The sequence below is a fragment of the Cottoperca gobio genome, chromosome 15 (assembly GCF_900634415.1).
Source record: "Cottoperca gobio chromosome 15, fCotGob3.1, whole genome shotgun sequence".
NCBI lineage: Eukaryota > Metazoa > Chordata > Actinopteri > Perciformes > Bovichtidae > Cottoperca > Cottoperca gobio.
This window is the reverse complement of record NC_041369.1, coordinates 24,872,625-24,897,784: the sequence shown is the minus strand read 5'-3', so window position 1 is coordinate 24,897,784 and position 25,160 is coordinate 24,872,625. Positions and strand designations below refer to the sequence as shown.

Here is a 25,160-nt window from a genome sequence, read left to right as displayed (position 1 = left end):
TGAGGATGCACGGCGGGAATAGCGAGAGCATCATCTCATGCAGCGAGCTCGAGCCGAACTGCACGGCGCGCAGCCCGGACACCCTCGCGCTGTCAGTGGTATCCGCGTGGAGCGGCAACGGCTCGACAGTGGATGCGTACCGGCTCGTGGAGCACCAGCTTCCCGCCTCGGCGGCCCCAACGGTCAGTAACTTTTCGGTTCCATCTGTTCCAAAGTTCTGGAAACGGCTCTCTTTTGTTTATAGTTTGCAACCGAACTCCTTAGGAAGAAACACTAATTTTATATTTAGACGCTTATTGGCAGGAAACATGTCAATGTAGAACACAATTAAATATTTAAAAGGCACCGAGATAAGTGTTTATTTAATTCGGCATACATATAATTCACCAAGCAGTAAATTACTGAATGAATATGTATCTTTAGAGAGTTGGTCTGCCCGATTTATTGCATCAAAACACGCTGTGGTTGTGGCAGCAACCCCTTTAATAAAATAACTCCAGTTGGTCTTTTTTCTCTCAAGAAAAGCTTGTATGGTCATTTAAATTATACCGAATTGAGTAATCAGTCATATTAATAAGGAAGCAATCTGGTTTCATATTATCTAAAGCAACTTCTATTGCCAGTAAGCAAATACATATTAAATGCTCATTTTTACCACAGACTTCGGTGAGCTCCTCAACACATCAAGGTTATATTCTCAGATGTTCAGCTTCTTATCAGTTGTATGGAGCTGAAGCTGTAGCTACATCAAGGGCATGTATCAGTCCCGTGTTGTTATCGACAGCATCATCGGGTCATAGGCTCCTTATTGATCAGCTCAAATGAAACTTGAATGACCTAAAAAACAAGCTGTAACTTCACATTGAAACACTACGAACAGATAGTTTGAATTTGTGCTTTGATGACTTTACTTGCAGAAAAAAAGGAAAATATTAATAGATATGAATGTTTTGCTTTAGGAGTTTCAACAGGACATTAAAAAGCTAATAATGGTTAGAATTATAAATCAGATATATAAATTATGTTATTTGATAGTAAAACATGTGGGCATTGTACTACAATATATATAACAACAAATAACACAAATAAATATGTACAAATATGTATATACAATATCAAAAATAGTTTAAATAATGCTGACAATGGAATCTTTAATTAAGTGTTTAAATTGCCGAATTGTATAAATAAGATATAAGAATATTACTTGAAATGTACAGTGTAATAATGCAAGAGTAATCAGAGTATTGCAGAGTTGTATTATTATTGCACATCATTGTAAGTAGTCAGTATTGCACAGTTTAGATATAATCACCGTGGGGGTGCTGACGGGCAAGAACGACTTCTTGTGGCGCTCTCTGGTCTCTGTCCTGCGTTTGTCCAGCAAGTCATGAAGTGGGTGAGAGACATTGACCAAGACGCAACATATTGGTGCTGCGATGATGTATTTTTGTAGTCCGACCCTGAAGTAAGCATCACTCTGGTTCCCTCCACAAAAAGCTAACTTTAGCTAACTAAGCTAATTTTGGATTATTGCAGAAATGAATATGATATTTACTCGTGTGCAGGAGAATCTCCACATCAACACTTTTAGGATTATTAAACACAACCTGCAGAAGTAAGAAGCTAACGTTCGGCTGTAAAGGAACTACAGCAGGTCCCATGACGTCACCACCGCTAAGCTAACAGCGGCTAATGTTAGTGTGAAGACGTTTAGTCTCATTCAGACACATGTTAGTACCTGACGTTATTAAGACACGTAGAAGCTTCAGAATTCAAGCTGCTGATGTATTTCATGTCGTAGAACACAACTTTAAATGTCTTCAGCGTGTTTGAACCTCAGAACCAAAAACTAAACCACATCGACTTTGAGACGAGGGAACAGGAAGTGCTAAAATGCTGACTCATTTCTTATTTCACTACATGATTATCGTGACCCAAAGAATTCAGGATTCTACTTTCTTACTGCTCGACACAAAAGTAAAACGTTTCTATTCTACAAGAGAAGTCCGTTTGATAAAACAACATTTACTCCTGGAGTCGTGCAGTTTGTTGAAATATTAGAATAAAACACATTGAAAATAAAAAACTAAACATATAGCAAGATTAGCCAAAAGTGCACATTGTGATAATATAAATTATACTGTAGTGCAAGAAGTAATACACGTTATGCTGACGATGATGAATGATGATCGTTGTGCAAGAAAGTATAAAAAGATCATTTTTTATATACATTTTCCCCAATGATCATGCAGCACTGACCTGCGGTACCTTGACAGAGAAGAGGGAACGTGGAAATGTACTGACGGCACAATGTGTCCCTTGAACGCATCAGCATGATGCAGCTCTGCTCTGGGGGCTTCGTGTGCTTCATCAGACTCAAGTAAACACTTCACACTCGGCTGCACAGGACAATAAATACGTCTCCGATTAGACTTTACGCAGGAAGAGATTCAGGAACAAATATCCTCTTATTGTTGCTTTTCTCTTGGCGAACAGAACATTCACTTTGTAAATTATAATGATTGGATTATTAAAGAAATGCTATTGGTCCATTGATCTCAAGCACAACTATAAAAACCTTCTGAATGTTTTACATTCGTTTGGATTTCCCTGTAACACGAGGACTGACTCTACGTTTACTTTAATAAGACGAGACGCTTCAGCTAAAAACTTATTTATGTATTATGTCGGGGACGAGATTTGAGATTTAGACTCGTCTTCTTCAGACGAGAGGAAACATGAGAACATCAGAGTGTGTGTGTGTGTAACTGTGTGTGTAGATTTAAACTCTCCACAGCTACATTACATAACGCCTCATGTACATATTAAACACTTGTAATATGTAACAGTGTTGATGTGAGTAATGAAGTGGGGAAGCGTCATGCTGATATCTGTTCCATGTGTTACTGTGTTCACCTGCAGAGTCTCCACCTCCAGTCACTACGACTGAATTCTTCTTCTGACACATTTTTTTTCGGTTGCGTTTCTCGGGCCTGTGCCAGAGAACATGCACAGCTGCCCTCACAGTGTGCAGGTTCATCTATATAACAAACGTTTGCTGCTTCTTGAGTCGACTTCTCTTCGTAAAGACAAAATGTAAGATAAACGTGATGTAGCTGCGTGAGGCCCAGTGAGGATGCAGAAATGTTCCTCCTTATCGCTCTGCTTCACAACACCTCGGCGCTGCACATATGCCGCGCTTCACAGATGGAGGTTGGACTTTATTTTCTGCAGCAGCAGCAGTGGGGAGGTTACTGCTCGCAGCAGCAGCAGCAGTAGGGAGGTTACTGCTCGCAGCAGCAGCAGCAGTGGGGAGGTTACTGCTCGCAGCAGCAGCAGCAGCAGCAGTGGGGAGGTTACTGCTCACAGCAGCAGCAGCAGTGGGGAGGTTTCTGCTCACAGCAGCAGCAGCAGCAGTGGGGAGGTTACTGCTCGCAGCAGCAGCAGCAGTGGGGAGGTTTCTGCTCACAGCAGCAGCAGCAGTGGGGAGGTTACTGCTCGCAGCAGCAGCAGCAGCAGCAGCAGTGGGGAGGTTACTGCTCGCAGCAGCAGCAGCAGTGGGGAGGTTTCTGCTCACAGCAGCAGCACTGATAACACGAGAATCATGTTGTGTCTGTGGATCCACAGTAACGCTCTGTGTTCTTGTGGAATCCCTAATGGGGTGGAAATAAATGTGATATTTAGCAGTTTGTCAGCTTAAAAAACAAAGAAACAAACTGATGGGTGAAGATTTGTAATCGTGTCATTAAGTACTTTCAATAATTTTCACCCGCAACGCCGCAAATTAAGGATTTATTACAACCAAACCAGAGGAGCGCTCGTTAACATTAGCCGTTAGCGGTTAGCTGTTAGCATTGGTGGGTTACATATAAGATTTAAGTCCCAGCTCCTCCCACAATGCAACATACTTAAAGCATAAAAAATTATTAAAATAGCAAGACATAATAGTGCAAGTACAATATTTACACATTAAATAGAAGATAAAACAATATAACATTTAAAATACTGTACAGTGGAATTAAATACTGTAATAATACACACGTGTGGATATGTAGCATAAACAGATGTATGTGTTAGATGCATTCAGGCTCTATTCAGTAAAAATGAGTACTGGTTGAAGGTGAATTATAACGTTATTATGATGTGTTCAAATGTCATCTTGTAAAATGTAGTTTTTGGTGAGAAAGTTGAACAAATCCAAATGTTTTAAGAAGTTTTCATAGAAATATAAAATAGATATTAGATGAATTCTGAGCTGTTTAACTTCCGAGCTCTAAGCAGCTGATAATACATCATTAGAATGATTAATAATAAGAATTATATAATTTCTACTTCGACACCTCAGAGGGAAATATTTACTTTTTACTGCACAACATGTATTTTAAGGATTATGTAAAATATATATATGTAAATATTATAATTTAATAATAACATTTCTTGACTTTGGGACAGTTGATATATCTTTGGAGACGCAGCTTTGCTACATTTTCTGTTTCGGTAACTGAAAGTGAAGCTCGATGTGCGGCCGGTGCTGCAGCCTCGTGTTGGAGAACAAACACATATCGACGGCTCAGTGTTCATCCATCTGCACATGTTGTGTTATTGACTGAACATCGTGTGCTTGTGTTGACGGCCGCTACACCCTCACGCCAACTTTCCACTGGCTGACGTCAAGACGACACAAAAAACATCTGATTTCAGGCAGATATTATCAGACTGACGATTAATCTGTAGCTGCACGCAGTATACTAATAATACTATTATTAATACTATTAATAATAATAATAATAATACTATTAATAATAATACTATTAATAATAATAATAATAATACTGCTATTAATAGTATTAATAATAATACTATTAATAATACTAATAATACTATTGATAGTATTATTATTAATACTATTCATAATAATAATAATAATAATAATAATAATAATAATACCAATAATAATAATAATACTATTAATAATAATAATAATAGTATTATTATTAAAAATAATAATACCATTAATAATAATAATACTATTAATAATAATACTATTATTAGTATTATTATTAATACTAATACTAATAATACTATTAATATTAGTATTAATAATAATAATAATAATACTATTGTTATTATTAATACTAATAATACTATTAATATAAGTATTAATAATAATACTATTAATAGTATTATTATTATTATTATTATTATTAATACTAATAATACTATTAATATTAGTATTAATAATAATACTATTAATAATACTATTAATAAAAATACTACTATTATTATTAATAATAATAAAGTCAAATGGGCTTTACTTTAACTACATCTGTAATTAATACATTTGGTTTCTGATGTTTTTACATTTTTAAATGTTACGTGTTCTTCCTCAAACCATTCTGCACCAAGTTTCAGGAAGTTGGGGCGAGTGGTTCCTCCGTCAGAATGAGTTCCAGTTCATCCTTTGTATTGAAATGTGAACAGACCATCGCTGCAGCTGTTTCCTGTCGGATGCATGTAGATTAATGTGTCGATGGCATTTTGATGACATTTCAGCGTCTTCCTCTCTCCTCCTGTGCGTCCTCATGTGATTGGTTGAGAGAGGATGAGATGCAGGTGTGAGCCGGTGCATCGCAAATATAAACGCTGTCGTCGCGTTATGTCGCTCGATGCATCAGTGTCGGATGGAAGTGAGTTTTGAGGCTGTGCAGAGTTTTGATTGGTCGTAATGTTTAACACAGTTGCAGAAAATAAGTTTGTTTTCATGCTTTTTATATTATGAAATGTTGGGGGTAAGTAAAGTAAGTAAAGTTAAAAACTAGAATCTAAAATGTATTAAATGTAAATACTCAATACTCAAAATTGTATTTAAGTAAAGTACTTTAAGAATTTACTGAGTTACTTTCCAGCACTGAATCAGCTTTATTTGAAGAAAAATCTTAATTTAGCTTAAATTTAAAAATACAAAGCAAAACAAGATTTGCTAACTGTACACATGAAGTAATAATAATAAAATAAATAATATAATTAATAAATAATAAAATAAATAATATATCCATCCATCCATCCATCGTCCACCGCTTATCTGGGATCGGGGGCAGCAGCTCCAGTAAGGAACCCCAATCTTCCCTTCTCCGGGCCACATCCTCCAGCTCCGCCTGGGGGATCCTGAGGCGTTCCCAGTGAGGAGATATAATCTCTCCACCGAGTCCTGGGTCTTCCCCGGGGTCTCCTCCCAGCTGGACGTGCCTGGAACACCTACCTAGGGAGGCGCCCAGGTTGCATCCTTACTAGATGAACCACCTCAACTGGCTCCTTTCAACGTAAAGGAGCAGCGGCTCTACTCCGAGTCTCTCCTGATGGCTGAGCTTCTCACCCTATCTCTAAGGGAGACGTCACCCGTCTGAGAAAACCCATTTCGGCTGCTTGTACCCGTGATCTCGTTCTTTGGGTCATGACCCAGCCTTCATGACCATAGGTGAGTGTAGGAACGAAGATCGACCGGTATATTGAGAGCTTTGCCTTCTGGCTCAGCTCTCTTTTCGTCACAACGGTGCAGTAAAGTGACTGTAATACCGCCCCCGCTGCTCCGATTCTCCGGCCAATCTCTCACTCCATCGTCCCCTCACTCGCGAACAAGACCCCGAGGTACTTGAACTCCTTCACTTGGGGTAATGGCTCATTCCCTACCCGGAGTAGGCAATCCACCGGTTTCCTGCTGAGAGCCATGGCCTCAGATTTAGAGGTGCTGATCCTCATCCCAACCGCTGCACACTCGGCTGCGAACCGATCACAGACCGATGATGCCATAAGGACCACATCATCTGCAAAGAGCAGCGATGAGATCCTCAGGTCACCGAACTGCAACCCCTCTCCTCCACGACTACGCCTCGATATCCTATCCATGAAAATCACGAACAGGCTTGGTGATAAAGCGCAGCCCTGGCGGAGGCCAACATTCACTGGAAACGAGTCCGACTTACTGCCGAGTATCCGGACACAACTCTCGCTTTGGGCGTGCAGGGATTGGATGGCCCTCAAAAGTGACCCCCTCACCCCATACTCCCGCAGCACCTCCCACAGTATCACCCGGGGGACCCGGTCATACGCCTTCTCCAGATCCACAAAACAGATGTAGACCGGATAGGCGTACTCCCAGGCCCCCTCCAGGATCCTTGCAAGAGTAAAGAGTTGGTCTGTTGTTCCACGACCAGGACGGAATCCGCATTGTTCCTCTTCAATCAGAGGCCGAACCCTCCTTTCCAGTACCTTGGAGTAGACTTTACCAGGGAGGCTGAGAAGTGTGATACCCCTGTAGTTGGCACACACTCTCTGGTCCCCCTTTTTAAATAGGGGAACCACCACCCCGGTCTGCCAACCCCTAGGCACTGTCCCAGACTTCCACGCAATGTTGACGAGGCGTGTCAACCAAGACAGCCCCTTAACACCCAAAGCCTTCAGCATTTCTGGACGGATCTCATCAACCCCTGTGGCCTTGCCACTGTGGAGTTGTTTGACTACCTCAGTGACTTCCATCAGGGAAATTGACGATGATCCCCCATCAGCTTCCAGCTCTGCCTCTACCATAGAGGGCGTGTTAGTCAGATTCAGGAGTTCCTCAAAGTGCTCCTTCCACCGGCCGATAACCTTCTCAGTTGAAGTCAGCAGGGTCCCACCCTTGCTGTACACAGCTTGGATGGTTCCTCGCTTTCCCCTCCTGAGGTGCCGGATGGTTTTCCAGAAGCACCTTGGTGCCGACCGAAAGTCCTTCTCCATAGCTTCTCCGAACTTCTCCCACACCCGCTGCTTTGCCTCTGACACGGCAGAAGCTGCCACCCTTCTTGTCCTTCGATACCCTGCAACTGTTTGCACGGTGTTCGAGGGTTACCGCCCATTGAGGCACCTAAGACCTTGAGACCACAGCTCATCACCACAGCTTCAGCAATAGAGGTTTTGAACATCGTCCACTCAGGTTCAATGCCCCGAACCTCCACAGGGATGGCTGAAAAGCTCCGCCGGAGGTGTGAGTTAAAGATCCCCAGGACATGGGCTTCCTCCAGACGTTCCCAGTTCACCCGGACTACCCGTTGGGGTTTACCAGGTCTGTCCAGAGTCTTCCCCCACCCCGTGATCCAACTCACCACCAGATGGTGATCAGTCGACAGCTCCGCCCCTCTCTTCACCCGAGTGTCCAAAACATGCGGCTTCAGATCAGATGATACGATTACAAAATCGATCATTGACCTTTGGCCTAGGGTGCTCTGGTACCACGTGCACTTATGAGCATCCTTATGTTCGAACATGGTGTTTGTTATGGCCATTCCATGACTAGCACAGAAGTCCAACAACAAACGACCGTTTGGGTTTAGATCAGGGAGGCCCTTTCTCCCAATCACGCCTCTCCAGGTGTCTCCATCGTTTCCCACGTGTGCGTTGAAGTCTCCCAGCAAGACTACGGAGTCCCCTACTGGAGCCCCCTGCAGGGCTCCATTCAGGGTCTCCAAGAAGGCCGAATACTCAGAACTGCGGTTTGGGGCATAGGCACAAACAACAGTCAGAGTTTTCCCCCCCATAACCCGAAGGCGTAGGGAGGCGACGCTCTCGTCCACCGGGGTAAACTCCACCGGGGTAAACTCCAACGTAGTGGCACTCAGCTGGGGGCTAGTGAGTATCCCCACCCCGGCCCGACGCCTCACACCTTGGGCAATTCCGGAGAAGAATAGAGTCCAATTCCTATCCAGGAGTACGGTTCCAGAGCCAAGACTGTGCGTGGAGGTAAGCCCCACCAGATCCAACTGGTAGCGATCCACCTTCTTCGGGCTGGGCCCGACCGGGCTCCATGGCAAACCCGGCCACCAGGCGCTCGCTGTCGGGCCCTCCCTCTGGGCCTGGCTCCAGACGGGAGCCCCGGGCTTCCTCCGGGCAGGGTCTCTCCTTTCCTTTCCCTTTCTTTCATGAAGTCGTTTTTGAACCATTCTTAGTCTGGTCCCTCACCTGAGACCAGTTTGCCTTGGGAGACCCTACCAGGAGCACTAGGCTCCAAACAACACAGCTCTCAGGTTCATAGGGACACACAAACCTCTCCACCATGATAAGGTGATGGTTCCCAGAGAGAGAAATAATATAATTAAAAAATAATAAAATAAATAATATAATTAAAAAATAATGTAATAAATAACTGCACATTGTGCTGATGATGAAGATAAATGAGCAGAATGATCATTAGAGTTCAAATGTTTTAGTCAAGCATCAGAAGCTGCTCCCACTCAGAGAATGTATTGATCTGTGAGAGGATCCAGCACTGACCTGAATCTGTAACGCCTGTTGTGTAACACACACGTAATGTGGATGGTTGTCATGTGATGCGGCAATTCAGTCAGATGTGGCGTGGGAAGCTTTCAAGGCCGACTGATGAAAAGAGGACGCACGCGCACACACACACACACACAGCTATCGTTGCCTCATTATCTCAAAGTCACAGCTGTAACTAAAGATCATTTTCTCCTGCAGCTCAATCAGGTTTTGTGTCTGCAGAAATATAATTCAAAAGTCGGTTATGTTTTTATTTTCTGCGTAGAAGAAGAGTTCATTCTGCAGCTCCACGTCAGTTTAACGTGAACATTTATTTTATTAATTTAGCAAAAGGACAAAGAAGTTTCAGGGATTTATTTATTAGTTTTACAGATTTACAGGTGTGTAGTTTCAGTCGGGATGATTGTGGAGCCTTTAGTATTAAAACGTTGGAGTGTGGGGGTGCAGCAGCGGTGCATCATGGGAGCAGAATTATCCACAGATCCAATCAGGCTTTAAAAAATGTAAAATAAAAAACAGTTGTTAAGAACATGTTTCGGCGCTAACTAGGACTGTGTGTGTGTGTGTGTTAGTGGTGCATGGCAGATTGCCTGTGAACTAATGATAAACTGGTGGTTAACTCGCTGTGAACTGTGTGGACATCTCCTGCTCTGAAGTTCAGTTTCTGTCTTTATTTGCCAAAAACAACGTCATGAAAAGAGCCGACGCTACAGAAGCAGAATCACCTCGTTGTCAATCTTTGCAGTCAACAGTCTGACAAAGTCTTTATCACAGCATGTGTGTGATGTGAGCTCTGATTTTAAACAAACAACTATTAAGCCTGCAGGAAGCTAACACACACACTGCATCACACTGCATCACACTGAGGGCTGATGGGAACTTGAATTGACAGATCACGCTGCATCGCTGTTTTCGCTCCTATCATGCTCCTGTCGCCTGTCGCTTTATCTCTGCTGATGTTTGTTGACGTGAAGCTGCTCAGACAAGCAGACGCTCAGACAGACGCGTGTCGCACATTTGAACTGAATTTCCAGAAAATGAGAATAAATGCTGGTTTCCATCCACTACTGTTATGACATTATAAGGTTTATGAGATAAGCAGCAGGTGTAAAACCATAATACCACTGAAGAAGAAGAGGTAATTAAAAGGTGTAAATCCTTCATTAGTTTCATGTATTAATGTGAGGAAGGTCACATGCTTCATGTACGTCATCGTTTATTCACTAAATCTGTTTCACGTCATTTTTCTTTTAACACTTTTACAGATTTCTTTTCTATGTTTCCTCCGTTTCCACTCTTGGTTTTGCAATTTATGTGCAAATGTGCAGAAAAACAGGTGGATGGAAATGCACCACAGAATTAAACTGATGCATCATTAATGGTAATCTTAATGAAATAACATGCAATATTAGGAATAAAAGCAGAGGTTGTTGCTTGGATAGGATTCCTGATAAATTGTTGGGGAGCTCGTGTCAGGAAGTAAACCTCTCATAATTCATCTATGTTTTATATTGCTGTGAAAACATCTTCGTCAAGTTTTCTGAATTCTATCATTGACTCTGTACCTTCAACCAATACTCATTTCAGTGTTTCCCCCAGGTTTACTGCTTTGGAGGGGCGCTCACCTTGCGACAGGGGGGAGATTGCGTGCGCGTGCATGGCGCGGGGAGATTGTGTGCGCGTGCGTGGCGCAGTTTCTATTTAGTTATCCCCTCTCCTTTCTTCCGCTCCGTAGGTGTGTTCGCCCTTCGCAAAACGATCCCGAAGGAGAGAATGTGAAAGCGCAAAGTAGACGGTACAGAAAAAAACACCTTGAATTTCAGGCAGGGCGCAGGGGAAACATTTTAACTGAAGAGAGCTTGAATGCATCATAATGTAACTCAATGAAACCTCTGTTAGCTTTAACACCGAATGTGTAACTGCCATGGCTCTGCTCCCGAACAACCTGAAACACGACACAGTGTGCGTATTGCGTTACGTCATCTTGTATGCAACTGTCGGAAAGCATCGATAAGAGGAAAGCATGAACACTAGCAACATACTTAGTTGTAATTACTTATTTTGGCCACCAGAGGCTGAAGTGCACCACGACCCCAGGCTCTGAAAATGACTTTAAAAACTGTTTTCTTAGAAAAAGGATCCTGGCAAAAAAAACTTCTTAAGTCAATTTAGATCAGACAGAATTTATTTTCTCACATTCCTCTCCGGCTTCTGTAATTTAGTAATTTTACAAGATAATCATCTACAAGCCAAAACTATCAGTCCCTGTCAACTTTGACTTCACTTCGCAAACCCCATGAGACTATGAGTAATGAGAACAAGGACTGATGATAAAGATAATATAATGAAACTTTATTAAATCCAGAGGGATTCAGACACGACTGTAATTACAGCGAGGGAGTAATCCGGGTCAGCTGCATATAGAAAAGGTACACGGTGCCACTGTGTTGCATAATCAAAGTACAAATGGATTCCTGGGCGCTGATCCACTTTATATCCAGTCCAGGGAACATCCTCTGTTTGCTGTAAATAAAGCTGCATTCACACATTATTCAAACGTAGTTGACCCCATTCTTAAAGCTGCAGTAACACAAAATGAACTGAAATGTAGCTCATTTTATCAAGTTACATATAGAGCAGACTTTCTCAAAGAGTGGTCCGCGAGTATATTGGTAAAATGTCACGTTTGAAATTAATTTATTATAAGTTCAAAGTGTTTCTCAAAGTGTTTAAAAATGACTAGTATAGAGTGTAGCATAGATGTAGCCTAGTTACGCAGCTATGTGTAGATCTTAGATCGTAAAACGAACCTACGTAGCTGCGTAGCTACGTAGGTTCGTTTTACGTTCTTAGGTCATAAATGATCTGCGCGGTCAATTTGAGCGGTCAACTGACGAGATGGATCGATGGCTAAAGACAGGGTCAGTTAAAAGAAACTTAAATGAACAATCTGACGCGACAGTGAAGGTGCATCGTCCTGATGCAGCTGATTCAGCAGCTTCAAGTGCTTCAGCCGCAGCAACAAGTCGTTTTGTGTCCGTTACCGAGTCCCAGGAGAGCGGTTCGCCGTCTAACCACCACCCGGCTGAAAGCTGACACTCGGCTTGAACGTGGAAAGTCCAGCGCTAAAGTGAAAAGAAAATATCACAGCGACTACATAAGATTTGGATATTTTTGGACTGGAGATGAAGAGGAACCAAACCAGCTGCCAAGATCATGACTAATTTATTGTTTGGGGAGAAAGCAAGCGACGACATTAACAGGGTCCCCCTCTCCAATGACACTGTCCAGCGGCGAATGACAGCCATGGCTGAAAATATATATCGGGAATGAGGCAAATCTGCTGTGTTTTGTACGGTACATTTATGCTACATTTAATAATTAACTTGTGTTTATTGTTAAATCCCTGTTAAACTTGGACCTGCCACCATAGTGTTACTGTATTTTATTTGTGAAAATCCACAGCGGAAGTTTGTGTCGTACTAAATGTGGTGCGTTTTGTGTATCTTGCTGAGGGTAAGTTCACTCTGACACTCGGTAATAAACTCAGTAATAAATGTAGTCTACGTTTCATTTGATGTGTACAATCTATCAGCATTTACCGTTGTTGGTAAAATATACTTAAATAAACCCACGAAGTCAGGATCAAAATCAAATAAGAGTTTTAATCAATGTTCTTGCAAGAAGGAGCAGAGTTATACATAAACAAGATGTACAAACTCACACACGTAAGATTGTAAGTTTCTACCCCTGGGCCGTCGGGCTGCTTAACCACCACACCTAATGCAATAACCACAACCATCTTCACACACATACACACTCTGATTGCACTTTTAAAAAGTATAAACTATTTTTATATCAATATTTTTAACTATTTATTCCCCCGTATGATTGCTTATGTTGTCTCTCCTACTGCTGTGTTTTTAATGTTATGTATGTCTTTGTATTTTTTGCACACTGGGACAGAGTGGCACTCTGAATCTCGTTGTACTTTTTGTATAATGACAATAAAAGGCTTTAACTTAACTTTAAGTAAGACTGCCGTGTGCTGCTCAGAGGAGTGAATCCTCTGCTGTAGTATTTATACTAAATTCAAAAGTCAGCGGGTAGTTCAGGTCAGTCCCTCTTTTGTTTACACAACATGGTGGTTTGCAGGAGAGACCAATGGTCTTCTTATCTGGAGTTAAATCCCATATGAACGAAATGCTTGTAGAATGCTTGTTGTATTTGTATTGTTGATTTAATGTGTGAAGGAGCGATCCAGAGAAGGTCACATAAAGCTCATTATTAGGCTGTCAGTTGTAATATACTGTTGGAGTGGTAAGCAGGCCTATTGTTTTTGGATATTTGGGGTCAGGTGGTCTGTGAGTGTTTTTTTATTGGTTAAGTGGTCCTTGGTCTGAAAAAGTTTGAGAAACACTGATATAGAGTCCAAATCCTTAACATCTTATTCACTCATTTAACTTCTATTTATTTTTTACATATCACTCCATTGTGTTTTAAAGATACAGAAGCTGCACTAATATTATTGGTTTTATACTTTTAGTAGTTATATTCCAGTGGTGCTGTGTTTGATTGTTTCAGACTCTGTGATCCAAACATTTCCAATAATTGTCAACATTTAGTAAATAAAAGAATTCACAACATGTTTTCATCCAAACAAATTTCATATTCTGTTTGTATATATTATTGGTTCTGTATCAGATCCAGGAGTCACATGTGGTGTTCCACAGGGATCAATCTTAGGACCACTACTACTGTAATATATGTAAATGTGGTGTTCCACAGGGATCAATCTTAGGACCACTACTACTGTAATATATTTAAATGTGGTGTTCCACAGGGATCAATCTTAGGACCACTACTACTGTAATATATTTAAATGTGGTGTTCCACAGGGATCAATCTTAGGACCACTACTACTGTAACATATGTAAATGTGGTGTTCCACAGGGATCAACCTTAGGACCACTACTACTGTAATATATTTAAATGTGGTGTTCCACAGAGATCAACCTTAGGACCACTACTAATGTAACATATGTAAATGTGGTGTTCCACAGAGATCAAAATTAGGACCACTACTACTGTAACATATGTAAATGTGGTGTTACACAGGGATCAACCTTAGGACCACTACTACTGTAATATATATATAAATGTGGTGTTCCACAGGGATCAACCTTAGGACCACTACTACTGTAATATATGTAAATGTGGTGTTCCACAGGGATCAAAATTAGGACCACTACTACTGTAACATATGTAAATGTGGTGTTCCACAGGGATCAATCTTAGGACCACTACTACTGTAATATATATATAAATGTGGTGTTCCACAGGGATCAACCTTAGGAGCGCTACTACTGTAATATATGTAAATGTGGTGTTCCACAGGGATCAACCTTAGGACCACTACTACTGTAACATATGTAAATGTGGTGTTCCACAGGGATCAACCTGAGTACCACTACTACTGTAACATATGTAAATGTGGTGTTCCACAGGGATCAATCTTAGGACTACTACTACTGTAATATATGTAAATGTGGTGTTACACAGGGATCAACCTTAGGACCACTACTACTGTAACATATGTAAATGTGGTGTTACACAGGGATCAACCTTAGGACCACTACTACTGTAATATATGTTAATGTGGTGTTCCACAGGGATCAATCTTAGGACCCCTACTACTGTAATATATGTAAATGTGGTGTTCCACAGGGATCAAAATTAGGACCACTACTACTGTAACATATGTAAATGTGGTGTTCCACAGGGATCAACCTTAGGACCACTACTACTGTAATATATGTAAATGTGGTGTTCCACAGGGATCAACCTTAGGACCACTACTACTGTAACATATGTAAATGTGGTGTTCCACAGAGATCAAAATTAGGACCACTACTACTGTAACATATGTAAATGTGGTGTTACACAGGGATCAACCTTAGGACCACTACTACTGTAACATATGTAAATGTGGTGTTCCACAGGGATCAACCTGAGAACCACTACTACTGTAATATATATGTAAATGTGGTGTTCCACAGGGATCAACCTTAGGAGCGCTACTACTGTAATATATGTAAATGTGGTGTTCCACAGGGATCAACCTGAGAACCACTACTACTGTAATATATATAAATGTGGTGTTCCACAGAGATCAATCTTAGGACCACTACTACTGTAATGTATGTAAATGTCGTGTTCCACAGGGATCAGTCTTAAGACCACTGCTCTAATGTATGTAAGAGGATATTAATTCTGCAGTTAAATATTATTTTGTGTGCAAAATGCAGAAATTGTCTTTGGTTTGCATTTCTTGAAAAAAATTGCTAATTTCTTAAATTCACATGTTTTCATCTAACCAAATGTTCTGCTTCAATACATATGTTTGGCTGAAAGCTACAAGGACTGAAGAAACTTCACATTAAGACTATTTCCTCCAACATTTTGCACATTTCAGTGGATGATGATGATCAATGTCAACACAAAGTATCAAATCCTCACATTTGAGAAGCTGAAACCAGCAAATATTTGGGGTTTGTCTTAAAAAAGGGACTAAAACTGATGACGAATAGTTTCAGCTGTACTTCTATAAACTGTGGTTTAATTTATAAGAAAACAAAATATTTTATAAACTCTTCATATGGTTTGTGTGTAAAAATCTAAATGTGTAATGCTTTCGGATAAAAAGTGCAGTAAAAAGTACAATATAGTAGGACAGTTTCTAACACCCTGTTCTCTCGTAAAATATGTTTTTATATTTTAGTAATGATTAAGTAATGATTCCTGACTAACTCATCTCTATAATGAGACCAGATATGAAAGATGAATACTTAATAACCCTCCATGATCAGTGGCTGCTCGTTAAATCACAACATGCGACTGAAAACGACCTTCAAGTGAAGTCACGGAGATGATTTGCATTTTCTCGTTAGTCTGTAATTATGTCATGTTAACGTCCTGCTGAGCGTGCAGAAAACATCACACACGTTTAAATGAACTTCAGCAGCTCGGCAGGAAAGACTTGTAGTTCCGTAGAACCTGCTGTAGTTCCTTTAGCTTCTTACTTCTGCAGATTGTGTTTACGCTTCATAAATCATAAAAGTGTTAAGTGGAGATTATTCTGATGAACAACATGTGTAAATATCATTTATTCTCTGCTATAATCCAAATTAAAGATCCTGTTAGCTATTTGTGGAGGGAACCAGTGCGATGCTAGTTTCAGGGTCGGCCCACAAACAGCCGTCATCCCTGCAGCTCCGTGTTGGTTTTAGGTAGTTAATGTGATGAAACGCCGTGTGACCCTCAGGTCAACATGGCCTCTCTGGTTTCATATTAGATTTCCGGCAGTTGAGAAGCTTCACGTGTGTTTCCTGAGGAGAGACACGAGGACGTGGCAGCAGACGCTGCATCCTTTGTGACAGGCCGCAGATAACATGCTGACAGATCTGTGACCTCGCAGCAGGAAACACACGCTGACGAGATGGAAAACATTTAGATAATGACGAGGCGGGCCGCGGGAACATTTACATGTATCTGTAAATGTGTGTTTGATGAATAAGACTTTATGTGTCGTCAGCGCCGGACTGCACATTCAAATAACGACTCGTCTCTACGAACACATCAACTACAGTACTGGGTACAGTACATGTTGGGTTATTGTTATAGGAGGAAGGTCACTCTGGTTTCTTCTTCTATGACAGTTAACTGAATATATTTCACCATCTTGGTCTTTGGGAAACACTGATCGACATGTTGCAACCTGTGTTTTTGATGCTAAATGCTCCACTTCACCAGGAAGTCCCAGACTTACACCTGAGCAGGTGGAGAACACCACCAGGTAACAAACGGCTCACCGGGCAAAGTGAAGCACCGGCAGCATCTACGCACCACAGGGCCGTCAAAAGGCTCTGGTTTGTAGCGGCCATTTTAAAACTCATAAAGCCATGTCGAAGTGTTTGTGGACTCGAACAAACTGCACACACGACGTCATTGTTTACAAAGTGTAGAAAGGTAATATAGATATCAATATAAATATATCAATATGAATATATATAAATATAGATATAAATATCTATATAAATATATATATCAATATAAATATATATATATATATATATATATATATATATATATATATATATATAATATGGATATCAATATAGATATCAATATAAATAGAGATAGAGATATCAATATAGATATCGATATAAATATATCAATATGAATATGAACATAGATATAAATATAGATATAAATATCTATATAAATATATATATCAATATGAATATAGATATAAATATATAGATATAGATATCAATATATATATCGATATAAATATAGATATAAATATGAATATACATATAAATATAGATATAAATATCAATATAGATATAAATACTTATTTTTCTCCTCCTTCTCCTTCTTGTTCTTCTTCTCCTTCTTCTCCTTCTTATTCTTCTCCTCCTCCTTCTCCTTCTTCTCTTTCTCCTTCGTCTTCTCCTCTTCTTCTTCTCCTCTTTCTTCTCCATCTTCTTCTCCTTCTTGTCCTCCTTCTTCTCTTCCTTCTTCTTCTCCTCCTCCTTCTCCTTCTTCTTCTCCTTCTTCTCCTTCTCATTCTTCTTCTCCTTCTCTTTTTCCTTCTTATTCTTCTTCTCCTCCTTCTTCTCCTTCTTCTCTTTCTCCTTCTTCTTCTCCTTCTTCTTCTTCTCCTCTTTCTTCTCCATCTTCTTCTCCTTCTTGTCCTCCTTCATCTTCTTCTCTTCCTTCTTCTCCTCATCCTTCTTCTTCTTCTCTTTCTCCTTCTTCTTCTTCTTCTTATTCTCATCCTTCTTCTTATTCTCATCCTTCTTCTTATTCTTCTTCTCCTTCTCTTTCTCCTTCTTCTTCTCCTTCTCTTTCTCCTTCTTCTTCTCCTTCTTCTTCTCCTCTTTCTTCTCCATCTTCTTCTCCTTCTTGTCCTCCTTCTTCTTCTTCTCTTCCTTCTTCTTCTCCTCCTTCTCCTTCTTCTTCTCCTTCTTCTCCTTCTCATTCTTCTTCTCCTTCTTCTCCTTCTTCTCCTTCTTCTCTTTCTCCTTCTCTTTCTCCTTCTTATTCTTCTTCTCCTTCTTCTTCTCCTTCTTCTCCTCCTTCTTCTCTTTCTCCTTCTCCTTCTTCTCCTTCTCCTCTTCTCCTTCTTATTCTTCTTCTCCTTCTCCTTCTTCTCCTTCTCCTTCTTCCTTCTTCTTCATCCTTCTTCGTCTTTCTTCCTTCTTATTCTTACTTCTTATTCTCATCCTTCTTCTTATTCCTTCTTCTGCCTCCTGGCCTTCTTCTCCTTCTTCTCTTTCTCTTCTTCTTCTCCTTCTTCTTCTTCTCCCTCTTTCTTCTCCATCTTCTCCTCCTTCTTGTCCTCCTTCCTTCTCTCTTCCTGTCTTCTTCTCCTCCTTCTTCTTCTCCTTTTTCTTTCTCCTTCTTCTCCTCTTTCTTCTCCATCTTCTTCTTCTTCTTCATTCTCCTTCTTCTCTCTTCTTCTCCTCTTCTTCTCCTTCTTCCTTCTTCCTCTTTCTTCTCCATCTTCTTCTTCCGTCTTGTCCTCCTTCGGGTCCTCCTTCGTCTTCTCTTCTGCTTCTTCCTTCTTCGCCTTCTTCTCCTTCTTCTTCTCCTTCTTCCTTCTCCTCTTTCTTCTCCATCTTCTTCTCCTTCTTGTCCTCCTTCTTGTCCTCCTTCTTCTTCTCTTCCTTCTTCTCCTCCTTCTCCTTCTTCTTCTTCTTCTCCTTCTCTTTCTTCTTCTTCTCCTTCTTCTCCTTCTTCTCTTTCTCCTTCTCTTTCTCCTTCTTATTCTTCTTCTCCTTCTTCTTCTCCTTCTTCTCCTCCTTCTTCTCTTCTCTTCTCCTTCTTCCTTCTTCTCCTTCTCCTTCTTCTCCTTCTTATTCTTCTTCTCCTTCTCCTCCTCCTTCTTCTCTTTCTCCTCCTTCTCCTTCTTCTCCTTCTTCTTCTCTTCCTTCTTCTCCTTCTCCTTCTCCTTCTTCCTTCTTCTTCTCCTTCTTCTCTTTCTCCTTCTTATTCTTCTTATTCTCCTTCTTCTTCTCCTTCTTCTTCTCCTCATCCTTCTTCTTCTCCTTCTTCTCTTTCTCCTTCTTATTCTTCTTCTTATTCTCATCCTTCTTCTTATTCTTCTTCTCCTCCTCCTTCTTCTCCTTCTTCTCTTTCTCCTTCTTCTTCTCCTTCTTCTTCTTCTCCTCTTTCTTCTCCATCTTCTTCTCCTTCTTGTCCTCCTTCTTCTTCTTCTCTTCCTTCTTCTCCTCCTCCTTCTTCTCCTTCTTCTTCTCCTCCTCCTTCTCCTTCTTCTTCTCCTTCTTCTTCTTCTCCTTTTCTCTTTCTCCTTCTTCTCTTTCTTCTCCATCTTCTTCTTCTCCTTCTTCTCCTTCTTCTCCTTCTTCTCCTTCTTCTTCTCCTTCTCCTTCTTCAAATACAGTACACGTATTTTTCAGAATATTACTTAAGTACAGTACATGTTTACTTACATCCAGCTCAGGTATGCCAGGGTCCATAGAACTTTTCCATATTTTTATTAAACCTAAAGTTTGCGTCTGAAATGATCCGGGCGGCCGCTCTGACCTCCAGCTCTGATTAGCTGTGTCTGGTATTTCTGTAATTTATGCCATTGACGTGGCAATGGGGAGACGGGACGCAGAGATCTGAGACGCGACGGAGAGCGGGAGCGCAGAGTTAATTAGAAACGTGCAGGATGGAGTTAAGGCTGGTGATCAGGGAGGTCTGTGGACGTGATGGTTGCTCACTGCGTGGAATGATAATGTCATTCAGTGTGACGGATTATTTCTTCTTCTATGTCACTTTAGTGGCAGGATGCTTTTTCTCCTCAAACACTGAAGAAATATGAAAAATAAAATAATTCATCATAATTCATCATAAAACAGCCTCATTGTTTATATCGTTCATACACTAAACAGTCGACTGACAGACTCGTCGTTGAGTTCTGAGGACGTGTTGCGTACAACGGATTTGGGAAATGATGACGTTTGTTTACGTAATGCAACGTGCGCCAGAAAGGTGTTGAATAAATAATCAAAGGTCAAAGGTGAAAACATCGATGTAAAATAACAATAATTAATAAATAATTTGCTTCTTTTGTTCTGGTTTTTAAGATGCTGCTGTTGCTACTCACTGAGCATGCTCAGAATGTTCTTCTCTGGTATTTGACACTTCGTTGACGTAGATTTTATCACCACCTACTTGTTCGTCGTTTTTGCGTTCTCGTGTGGACATTTTTTTTAAATGAAGGTCGTGTGCATCCAGAAACATCTGTATCCGTGTAGACCTGAGAGTCATGAATGCGATCTGTACGACCGCAGCCTCGTCACATTCATCACTTCCTGTTTTGTCCTGCAGGTGGCGATGGCGCCCGAGGCCCCGCACCCGTTCCCCACAGCGGACGTGCCCGACCACGCCCACTACACCATCGGCTCCGTTATCCTCGCCATCGGCATCACCGGCATGATCGGCAACTTCCTGGTCATATACGCCTTCAGCAGGTAGGACCACTTCCTGCGCCCAAATATGGTCGCGCTCTTCCTCTGACCCTTATGCTGCCTTCAGGACACCACGGAAAGTCGGAAACATCTGAAACGTACTGAAACACTCCGACACGTGCATTTAATTTGGTATTTAATACAACATTTTGATGCAACACTTGTGTTGATAATGCAGTTAATGATTGTTTAACAGGAACTTTTAGGTGAAGTTTGAGGCCGTTCTGCTACAAATCTGGTAAAATAAATCTTAAAATGAAAAGTGTTGCATGTGCAGTGAAATGAGACGTTTTTTAGCTGCAAATCTAGATGTTAGAACTTGTTGGAGCTGCGATTTACAGAGTGACAGTAAAGCAGACGGATGATATAAAGGCATGAAGAACTTTCTCAGTACTTTTCAAAGTTTCATTTCACTGCTGACCTTTGTGAAACAAACTGTTTTTGAAATGAGGCTCATTTACATAGAAATGTATAATATAATACTATAATACCTCATTTAAATACGAGCAAACAGCCGAGTAGCAGCGAGAGTTAACCTCTTACAGTGTGGGCGAATCTACCCGAAAATACCAACAAACGACACCCAAAGTAAATTAAAAGCTGCTCTTCAACCATTTGCACCAGCTGCATGATTTTGGTCTCATTCAAAAGATAACTCTCTTATTGTTCTTGCAAAACAGTGAAGAATCACTCCAAGTGCTTCTGGCACTGAGTAATAGTGGTCTGAATATACTGAATTTGAAGAAAATACACTCCGCCAGAATATCTTTGTTGAAAAAGATGTCTGAAGATGGTTCAGCTGGTAGTCCAGAGCTGAAATACACAATAGAAACATAGAACCAAGTGTTATCAAGTTCACCTTCAAACTTCAGATAAAAAGGATAAAAACTTAATTTATGAGACCGGTTTGTCTCAGAGTAACACCAGGCGTACACCAACTGTGCAATATGTACTGTACATATTATAATATTTATTAATTGATATAATTTTTTTAATGTTTGTAAACGATGCTTCTGAAGAGCTTAAAATAAGTAAGTTAAAGATATGATGTGTTGCAAATATGATGCTACTAATGTGTGTGTGTGTGTGTGTGTGTGTGTGTGTGTGTGTGTGTGTGTGTGTGTGTGTGTGTGTGTGTGTGTGTGGCAGGAGTCGCAGCCTGCGGACGCCGGCCAACATGTTCATCATAAACTTGGCGATCACCGACCTGTTGATGTGCATCACACAGGCGCCCATCTTCTTCACCACCAGCATGCACAAGAGGTGGATCTTTGGAGAGAAAGGTACACACACACACATACACACACACACACACACACACACACACACACACACACACACACACACACACACACTGGTGTCTGGTTTGTGAGTGGATGCTGCTCCGGGGTCATTTTAATATGAAGCTGCTGTTGAGCGCACATGTAGTCAGAAGAAGATGAAAGTCTCTCGTCGTCTCTCAGATGGTTTTGCTTTTACTTCTTGGCCATCAATAAAGTCAGCAGCCGATCCCGCTGCACTAAACTCCTTCCTTTCACAATAAAAGCCCTAGATATATTCAGAACAATTTGCTAAAAGCGAACTCAATAACCTAGAGAATGATGTTGACAAGTGTTGCAGGAAGCGATGTCACGAGTTCTCCAGGGTCGGTGAACAGCGGTTCCACATAGTTGCTTTAAGGTGCGTTCAGGCTCTACTCAGAGTGCTGGTTGAAGGTAAATTATCACGTTATCATGATGTGTTCAAATGTGATCTTGTAAAACGTAGTTGTTGGAGGGAAAGTTGAATAAATCCAGATGTTTGAAGCTGTTTTCAGTATAAACCAGATGTTAGATCTGATGTTTCACTTCCTGAGTGTGAAGTGATGAAGGAAGTTGAGTTCATGGAGTGAGTGTTTGTTTCTCTGCTGTCGGTGTCGAATGCTAAACTTCTGTGTGACTCATCGCTGACACAATGAAAAGTGTTGATGTGAGTATTTCACATCGTGATGCACAAAGATCTTCACGTGTCTTCAGGCTGCGAGCTGTACGCGTTCTGCGGCGCTCTCTTCGGGATCTGCTCCATGATCACGCTGACGGTGATCGCCGTCGACCGCTACTTCGTCATCACGCGACCTCTGACCTCCATCGGCGTGTTGTCCAGAAAGAGGGCCTTCTTCATCCTCGTGGGCGCCTGGACCTACTCCCTGGGCTGGAGCCTGCCGCCGTTCTTTGGCTGGAGTGAGGACACACACACACACACACACACACACACACACACACCTGGTTTCTCTCCTCAGCAGATTGTGTTTCACTTTTCTATGTAAATTATGAAGTATGGAAACAGAAAATGTCCCAAAACTCTAACTCTAATTATTGTGTTATTGTGTTGTGTGTTGTGTGTGTGTTGTGTTATTGTGTTGTGTGTTGTGTGTTATTGTGTTGTGTGTTGTGTGTTATTGTGTTGTGTGTTGTGTGTTATTGTGTGTTGTGTATTATTGTGTGTTGTGTATTATTGTGTTGTGTGTTATTGTGTTGTGTGTTGTGTGTTGTGTTGTGTATTATTGTGTATTGTGTGTTATTGTGTTATAGTGTTATTGTGTTGTGTTGTTGTGTGTTGTATTATTGTGTTGTGTGTTATTGTGTTGTGTGTTGTGTGTTGTGTTATTGTGTTGTGTGTTGTGTGTTATTGTGTTTGTGTGTTGTGTGTTCTGTGGTGTGTTGTGTATTATTGTGTGTTGTGTATTATTGTGTTGTGTGTTATCTGGTGTTGTGTGTTGTGTTGGTGTATTATTGTGTATTGTGTGTATTGTGTTTATGTGTTATGTGTTGTGGTTGTTGTTGTGTTGTTGTATTATTGTGTTGGTGTATTGTGTGTGTGTCTGTGTGTTGTGTTATCATGTGTTGTGTGTTGTGTGTTATTGTGTTGTGTGTTGTGTGTTTTATTGTGTGTGTGTTGTATTATTGTGTGGGTTGTATTATTGTGTCTTGTGTGTTATTGTGTTGTGTGTTGTTGTTTTGTGTTTGTTGTATTATTGTGTATTGTGTGTTATTGTGTTATAGTGTTATTGTGTTGTGTTGTTGGTGTTGTGTATTATCATTGTGTTGTGTGTTAGTGTTGTGTGTTGTGGTTATGGTGATTGTGTGTTTGTGGTTGTGTGTTATTGTGTGTTGTTTATATTGTGTTGTGTGTTATGTGTTGTGTGTTGTGTGTCTATGTGTTGTGTGTTGTGTTATGTATTATTGTGTTGTGTGTTATTGTGTTGTGTGTTGTGTGTTTTGTGTTGTGTGTTGTGTTGTGTTTTTGTGTTTGTGTATTTTTGTTTTTGTGTTATTGTGTTGTGTTGTTGTGTGTTGTGTATTATTGTGTTGTGTTGTTGTGTGTGTGTTGTTGTGTTGTGTTTGTGTCTTTTGTGTTTGTGCACTGTGAAGTCCTGAGAATCTAAAAGAGTTTCTGCAAGTGATAAGATCACAAGAAATTCATTTAACTACAGGAGGCATGGATTATAATAATGTTACCATGTTGTGTCTCTTTGTGCTTGTTTTGTGTCTTTGTGCTTGTTTTGTGTCTTTGTGCTTGTTTTGTGTCTTTGTGCTTGTTTTGTGTCTTTGTGCTTGTTTTGTTTCTTTGTGCTTGTTTTGTTTCTTTGTAGTTGTTTTGTTTATTTGTAGTTGTTTTGTTTCTTTGTGCTTGTTTTGTATCTTTGTACTTGTTTTGTTTCTTTGTGCTTGTTTTGTGTCTTTGTGCTTGTTTTGTTTCTTTGTGCTTGTTTTGTTTCTTTGTAGTTGTTTTGTTCTTTGTAGTTGTTTTGTTTCTTTGTGCTTGTTTTGTTTCTTTGTAGTTGTTTTGTTTCTTTGTGCTTGTTTTGTTTCTTTGTGCTTGTTTGTTTCTTTGTGCTTGTTTTGTTTCTTTGTAGTTGTTTTGTTTCTTTGTAGTTGTTTTGTGTCTTTGTGCTTGTTTTGTTTCTTTGTGCTTGTTTTGTTTCTTTGTAGTTGTTTGTTTCTTTGTAGTTGTTTTGTTTCTTTGTAGTTGTTTTTGTTTCTTTGTGCTTGTTTTGTTTCTTTGTGCTTGTTTTGTTTCTTTGTAGTTGTTTTGTTTCTTGTGCTTGTTTTGTTTCTTTGTGCTTGTTTTGTTTCTTTGTAGTTGTTTTGTTTCTTTGTAGTTGTTTTGTGTCTTTGTGCTTGTTTTGTTTCTTTGTGCTTGTTTTGTTTCTTTGTAGTTGTTTTGTTTCTTTGTAGTTGTTTTGTTTCTTTGTAGTTGTTTTGTTTCTTTGTGCTTGTTTTGTGTCTTTGTGCTTGTTTTGTTTCTTTGTGCTTGTTTTGTTTC

At 40.4% G+C, this 25,160-nt stretch overlaps 1 protein-coding gene across 1 annotated transcript; it reads left to right on the top strand.

Moving 5' to 3' along the window:
* Positions 1-24,279, top strand: LOC115020319 (melanopsin-A-like). The gene is made up of 5 exons (XM_029450272.1): positions 1-182; positions 20,716-20,858; positions 22,005-22,138; positions 22,871-23,074; positions 24,266-24,279. Exons 1-5 carry the CDS (start codon positions 6-8, stop codon positions 24,277-24,279), a joined length of 672 nt encoding a protein of 223 aa, XP_029306132.1. The 5' UTR covers positions 1-5.
* Positions 24,280-25,160: the final 881 nt, after the last annotated feature.

What these genes read in the sequence shown, in the direction of transcription:
- LOC115020319 (XM_029450272.1), top strand. Translation starts at nt 6, where the DNA reads ATGCACGGCGGGAATAGCGAGAGCATCATCTCATGCAGCGAGCTCGAG. An exon ending in CCGCCTCGGCGGCCCCAACG is followed by an intron (nt 183 to 20,715) that starts GTCAGTAACTTT and finishes TTTGTCCTGCAG; the next exon opens with GTGGCGATGGCGCCCGAGGC. An exon ending in GTGGATCTTTGGAGAGAAAG is followed by an intron (nt 22,139 to 22,870) that starts GTACACACACAC and finishes ACGTGTCTTCAG; the next exon opens with GCTGCGAGCTGTACGCGTTC.